The sequence below is a fragment of the Cavia porcellus genome, unplaced genomic scaffold, assembly GCF_034190915.1.
Source record: "Cavia porcellus strain 051 isolate PalLab524CR breed Dunkin Hartley unplaced genomic scaffold, mCavPor4.1 scaffold_9, whole genome shotgun sequence".
Classification (NCBI taxonomy): Eukaryota; Metazoa; Chordata; class Mammalia; order Rodentia; family Caviidae; genus Cavia; species Cavia porcellus.
The window spans coordinates 72,700,802-72,708,278 of record NW_026947492.1 but is presented as its reverse complement, the minus strand read 5'-3'; the positions used below and the strand labels follow the sequence as shown (position 1 = coordinate 72,708,278).

The window sequence follows — 7,477 nt, the reverse complement described above, 5'->3', positions numbered from 1 at the left end:
CCAGCAAAACAGTCGTGAGTTGCTTCACTGCCAAAGTCCTCTATTGGAAGCAGGGAAGAACCATCTGGTCACAGTGGATTGCTAGCAGCTAGGAAGCAGAATAGGGAAAATTTTGTTGAGTGGAGGGGCCAGAACCACCTAGACTTTGCTCCAGTGACCACGTTGGCCGAGTAGTACAAGCAGGCAAACATCCTTGGCCTATATTCTATGGCCACCTGAGACAACAAACCCTTGACCTTAGTTGGAGGTTCTTCGTCTCCATTAGGAAGACAGTCCTCTATGGACTTAGAATGCTTTGTGATATACACAAAACAAAATTTTCATCCTGACATATCATTGTGATTTAGTTTGCTCTTATTTATTTGAAAAGCAAATGAAATAATTGGAATTTAGCTTATACAAATATATTTGGAATGTGTATAGTCTCTCAGGTATATTTAACTTTCTTTTCAACATCAGTTACATTATTTTGAAACCCTGCCAAACCCCACAGGTCTTATGTCCTGTACACAGATCTGAGAAAAGGTTTGAATATGAAGCTTGTGCCCAGGAAATCAGTCAGAAAAATACCGAAAGAAAAGGTGAAGTTCTTGGTAGAAAATCCATTTAACCAAGATACCCAAGTGTTGCATGGCCACTCAGAAATTTGTTTCCAATATTTTGTAATAAAAAATTTAAAACCTAAAGGCATACTGCAATAATTATATTTTGAACTTCAATATATTCACTAACTCAATATTTTTTGATTTTCTACTACTGTACAACAAGCTACTCCAAAACTTAGCATCTTTAAACAAGTGTAAGGTGTTCATAAATATGAGGATTAATAGGAGTGATATAAGGATTCGGTGTTCTGATCACTCTCATTTCTGGTTGTTGGTGCTGCCTATTGTCTGAGGCCTCCAATGGAAATTCAGTATTTTTATATTGATAAGTTTCCATTGGAAGTATCCACACATCCTTTATCATGTGTTTGATTTGTGCAGTGCATTCTTTTTATTTGGGCAGATTTAAAGCCCTGTCTAGACTCTAGAAAGAGATAAATTTCTTTCAAGTCTTCAATAGACAGTGATAAAGTGCTGGAAATGTATGTGGGACTAGAAATGCTGCTGCCTCCAATTGTGAAATATTCTTTATGCCATCTTTATGCCAAATTTTTGTTTTATTGGCTACTTCTTACTACTCTTTTCTAGCCCATCTTATTTTAAAAGAAATTTATGAGATTATATGGGCTAATGCAAAGTATATGTTCCCTGTGGATTGCCAACTGCATAACAGTGTGGAACTGGAGTCTACCATGAACATTAGCATTAACCCAGAAACTTCAACCACATTCCTCTTCTATCAATCCTGGTTCCACCATGAAGACACACGTATTGTTCTGGTTCTATTTTAGCTTTGCTTAGCTGTACAGATTCTAGAATTTATATACATGAATCCAGGAAGCATGTTCTATTTTTCATAACACTTCTTTCAGTCAGCACAAAGTTTTTGAGATACATCTTGTTAGGCAGTTGTCTATACTTTTTCTCCCTTTATTAACAATGTTTCACTGTTGAATATGCTTTCTTATATTGCTGAAAACCTGATGTGTTTCCAGTTTTTAGATAGTACTAATAAAACTAATATTGGAGTGGAAATTAATGAAAAAGTGGACTAGAGACACAGTAGACCAAGTCAGTGAAACCAAAAGGTAGTTTTTGAAAATGTCAAAATTATCAAGGCTTTAACTAGTTAAAATAAAAAAAACTAAAGTATGTAGGATCAGATACAAAACAGTTAACATTTTCACCATCCAACACAAACTTAAAAAGGATTATAAATTTACTATGAACAACTATATTCCAAAATGTTAGATGATTTAGAGAAAATGTGTAAAATATTACCTGAAAGTTAACTGAATAGACAAATTGGATTAATTGTAACAAATAACTGATCTAAATTAATAATGGTTAAAATTTATTTTTAAAAACCAGCCTCAAAATAACTCCCAATTATTCAAAAATATTTATAGAAAAATTAATATAATTTTACAAATTACTCCAAGCAGTTAGAGGAAGTTGACATACTTCAAGTCATTTTAGGACTACATTTATCCCATGTAAAACTGCACAAAAACATTACAAGACAAGAAACTACCTGGAAGTATATCTCATAAAAAGGGAACAAGAAAATCATCCACAAAATACCAGTAAACTTAATGCAACAATATTTAAAAAAACTTGTATGTGTAACTAAACTGGATTTTTCTTAGAAAAGTGAATTTATTTAACATGCCAGAGCAGTTAATGCTATATAAATTGTAATCTGGCATTTGCAAATAAAGTCAAAATCATTTTAAATTTTATTGCAGTACGTATGGAATCCTGACCTAGATTCTCGATGTCCCAAACAAAGGTAGGGATCCAGGAGGGTCAAAAGCCTTTAGATGAGCTCAAGACTCTGAGGGCTAATACAGACTTCTCTGGACTGCCCACTTTATTTATTAGGTCCAACAACAAGGGGTGAGGAAAGTGTAGGCAATGAGCAGGACCTTAGGAGTCACTTCAAGCATGTCTCCAAGTAATGAATCATGTCAATTTAGTAGAACTGCCTTATCATGCAGAGGTGGTAGAAGTCAGACTGTAGGAGTAGTTTATATAGCTGCAAGTCTCTGTCTACTTAATTAATGTTTGAGCCAAGTGTCCGCAGCTGTGGCCTTATCTTGCCCTTTGAGGTATCTCTGGCCTCACAGGCCACTACACACCTCAGCCAGGACTAGTGATTTATAGAGGTTCACTTTCTATGAATCAGCTCGCATCACCAGGCAAGGGGCCAAGGCCCAGGACATACTCACAGATAAATACAGAAAGCCAGTTAGTTCAATTTAAATTCTCAGAGCTGCTTCATAGAGGTGTCCAACACCTAACATTAATTTCCCTCAAAATATCACCCATCATTACATCAAAATATCCCATCATTCCTGCCACTTTGATGCAATTCTGGAAGTCATTGTTTGTTTGTTTATTTGCATTATTGTTGCTGCCTTGATATTTTGAATTCATTTAGAAGATTTACCTTTCATTGTCATTTGACTTTGGGAAAGAGGCAAAAGTTGCATTGTTTCAGATCTGGTGAGAAGGGTGGATGAGGACAAATTGTAATATTTTTTAGGACTCTGCTTTTCACTGAATGGTATTTGACAATAATATTCACTTAATTTTTTTGTCACACCTCATAAAGACACTCAAGGAAGAGTTCCAGAATTGTTTCAGAAAGTGCAAGAATGATGGGATAAGTGTGTTCAGAGCAAGCGGGAATATCCTGAAAGGGATTAATTGCAATGTATCTGTTAGATGATAAATTTTTGTTTAAACATTTGCTGAATATTCTTATTGCCCCATACATCATATATTAATGTCTAAAATAATGTGATCATTTCAATGAAGATAGAAAAAACATAGTAACAGTCAGTAATTATTAGAAAACCTTCATGAACTTGAGCAAAGATACCCATGAAACTCTTACAGCTGACTTCATTCCTCATAGCCAAAAGCAGGATAATTTCCTCCAAAATACCAGGAAAAAAATAAGAGTAAATTTTATTGTCACTGCTATACAAAATGCTTTGAAAAGAGCCAAGACCATTAACAAGATTCCAAAGGTATAAGTAAACCTATCTCTACTTGAAAACAACATAATTTTACAGAAAGAAAACACATGCCTACAAAATTTAAAACCCAGGTAGTATCATAGGGACCAATAAAAAGATATAGTGACTAAATGAACAACTTCAGCAAGTTTGTAAGCTACAAGATGAATATAGCAAATCAATGAAATTTCTTTGTAACAGGAATGAACAATCAAAATCTAAATGGTGCTTGGTCTGATGTGATATCTACACTCAAATGAATGGACCTTATTCATACAATATTAAAAGCTAATCCATATGGATTAAAATCCTAAATGTAAAATCTAAAGCTACAAAACCTTGCAAGACAAGACAAGAGAAAGTCTTCACATTTCAGATTAAGTAATGGATTCCTAAGTTATAATACTAAAAGAATGAGCATAAACGAGGAAAATATAAAGAAATCTCATTAAATTAAAATGTGTGCATTTCCAACAAATGTAATAAGAATGATAGGAAGAATGGGAGAAAGTACTTTTATAAACTGTATCCTATTCAAGATGTATATCTATAATTATTTAAAATACCTAAAATTTTACAGCCACCATAGCCATATGGACAATATAAAATCAAAATTTCTTTACCAGCCTACATCAGCTCAACTCCCACAATGCATTTCAGACTTCACCACCATGGCTGCAATGAGACCACAGCAGCGCACAACACTTTTTCCCACTTCATTAATTAGGTTCATTAATTAGAAGCTATTTGTTTTTGGGATCTAAATCATTTGAAATTGCATAGAATTATTTGTTCCTTGAGAATTTAAACACATCGAACTTTTAAAAAAATCTAATTCTTTGGAGCAGAGGGAAACAGGAAGAACAGCCCTTAGAGAGATTCTCAAAAATTCTCATAGAACTATGTATGTTAAAAAATATAGTATCTGCTGCTTTGGAGGTCATTCTATGTCAGTTTATTTTTTTCATAAATTGAACCATTTCACTTTAATTTCCAATTTTTTAATAGAGGTGAACTATATACAGTATTGTATTAAACTGAATTTACTTTTCTCTGTATTGTGATCATATATTTCTTTCTGGACTTAATTCTAATTTAGTGTATCTCTATTTTTTCCCTTTCCAATTACACTAGCACCTTTTTTCTTTCTCTTCTCTCTTTCTTCTTTCCCTCCATTCTTCCCTTTCTGGTTCCCTATTTCCTGGTTTTTTTTTTTCTCCAATTCTCTGTTCCTATTTTGTTTAGCCTGCATAGCTTTTCTCTCTCTTCCTTACCTTCTCTTTAGTATGATAATTTTCTCTTTTCCACCCCCCAAAGCAATTCATTATCATAAAAATACAGTTTTCCAGAGCACTTTAACATGTTTATTGTGCGTATATGTGTATAAAACAATACTGTAGCAATGAAATATTACATTCCACGTGTAGTAGGAAAGTGGTGAAACAGGGCATATCAGGCAATTAGATAACATTAATTGCTTTGAACACAAAGTAGTTATTTTCTTATTGGAAAAACTTCACTTTTTCAAATTTCATTAATGTTTAATCATATTTATTATTTGTCATTTTTATTTTATAGAGAAAAACAATAAAAACAATGATACAAAATTTCATATCAAGATGATAGGATATTAACAATGGTTAATATGTTGTATACTGTTATCCTCAAAGTAGTTGCTCAGATTACAAGATATTGGCATGAATAACTGACAAACAATGAAAGAGGAAAGAAGAAAGGGAAAAGGACATATATACAAGATAACTAAGATAATTATACGAATTTCTTTTAATTCATTAACCAGAATGATTAATGCTTAGTCATTTTTAAATATTCAAGGGTTTTCTATTAGTCAACTGAGAGAAAAATTTAAATACACCTTGTAGTACTCTCCTTAGAGCTGTCTGCATCTCTTTGTTCCTTAGGCTGTAAACAATGGGGTTAAGCAGAGGAGTCAGCACTGTGTATGTCACAGCCATCAGCATGTCTCCAGTGAAGGAGTCACTGCTCTTAGGTCTCAGATAGACAAAGCAAGCGAATCCATAGTGTACACACACCACAGTGAGGTGGGAGGAGCAGGTGGAGAAGGCTTTATACCTCCCCTTTGCAGAAGGCATCTTCACCACTATGAACACGATGAAGATGTAGGAAATCATAATTAAAATAAAACTTCCCACTAGCACAAAGGCAGAGAGCACAAAAATAACCATTTCACGATAAGAAGTGTAATCACATGCAAGATGAACCACAGGAGAAATGTCACAAAAGAAATGTCGTATGTTGTTGGAATCACAAAAAGATAGGTTGAATATCATGGTGGTGATGCACAGAGAAATCAGGAACCCAGCCACTGCGGAGGCCATCAAAAGCTGAAAACAGATTGTTCTTGTCATAAGGGTATGATAATGCAATGGGTTCTGGATGGCCGTATAACGGTCATAGGACATGGCTGCCATGATGAAACAGTTATTGGATGCCAGACCAAAGAAGAAAAACATCTGTGTGGCACACTCAGGAAGAGAAATGGTCTTGCTCTCTGAGAGCAAGTCCGCTAACATGCGAGGAATGACTACCATGGTGATACAACTTTCTGAAAAAGACAGACTAAATAGGAGAAAGTACATGGGGGTGTGAAGGTTTTGACTGAGTTTGATGGCCACCATTATGGACACGTTTGCAAACAGAATTGTCACATGGCAGGACAAAATCATCACAAAGAGTAGATTCTTTAGTTTTGGGAAACTGGAAAAGCCCCACAGAAGAAAAGTGTTCACTGTGGTGTAATTGTTCATTGTCCTGATGAACATAGTGACTTTCTCCTGATAACATATATGCTTTTTGTCAATATTGTGAGATAATTTTTAAAGTACCGTTGGCACTGATAATACCTAGACTTAAATCTGGGTCTTTGACAAGTGGGAAAAACTCTTAGTCAACCTGAAAAATGTCTTTTGCAACTGGCAAAAGAGAGTCAGGAGTCTGAATGATGAGAGTGAGTCTAGTATGACACTGCACACAAACCTTGCAGAGCTGGCACAGGTATCACCTTCACCTCTTCTCACAGAAACGCTCTACTTTTCTTCCTTCCATTCTGGATCTTCAAGGAGGAGAAAACATGAGAAAAAAAGCTCACATGTTGGATTTTGATATGCCACATTATTAAACTATTTTTAAAAAATAGAATTATCTCTTGGCACTCAGGAGTGCCTAGTAAACTTTTGACCAAATGAGTATGATTATGAAATCACTCAAATCATTTCAACTTAACACAGTATTTTAAAATTCTGTAGAAATCAGTGAAAATTTCCAGAAGAATTTTCACATATCTTCCAGTTCAATGCTATCATTATCTCTATTCTCTACAATTCAGTGGCTCCAAGGATAATATTTTGTATCAATGATTAGATAAACAAATGAAATTATCATATTATAACATGGATTCATGTGTTTGGTAATAATTGAAGCTTCAAAGAAACACAAAGTTGATTGCCCTAAAAGTCTTAAGAACATCTCATTGAAGTTCTTTATCAAGTACATGATATAATGTAATGGATAACCTCAATAAAATATGGCCTTCAAAATATTGTGTCATATCAGAATGGCAAATTTTGGTCCTGATGTCCTGATGTGTTGTTAGCAGAACTTCCAGAACAATTTTTAGGTTCTATATTTGAATGCTTTATTTTGCAGTACAGGCCTAAAAAGAATCAAGAATCTCAGATGAACTTTGCAACTCATTTGTTGTGTTTTTAAGTATGCAAGCCATGAAGGAGGTGAAAGCAGAAGAGATATGAATATCCTCCATTGAATTTTTATTTTAACCTTGCCTACTGTTAAATATGAAAGAAA

The 7,477-nt window shown here is 34.3% G+C and overlaps 1 protein-coding gene across 1 annotated transcript; it reads right to left on the bottom strand.

Moving 5' to 3' along the window:
• Window positions 1-5,454: 5,454 nt before the first annotated feature.
• Window positions 5,455-6,420, bottom strand: LOC100735513 (olfactory receptor 10T2-like). The gene has a single exon (XM_023561800.2). It carries the CDS (start codon window positions 6,418-6,420, stop codon window positions 5,455-5,457), a length of 966 nt encoding a protein of 321 aa, XP_023417568.2.
• Between the last annotated feature and the right edge of the window lie 1,057 nt (window positions 6,421-7,477).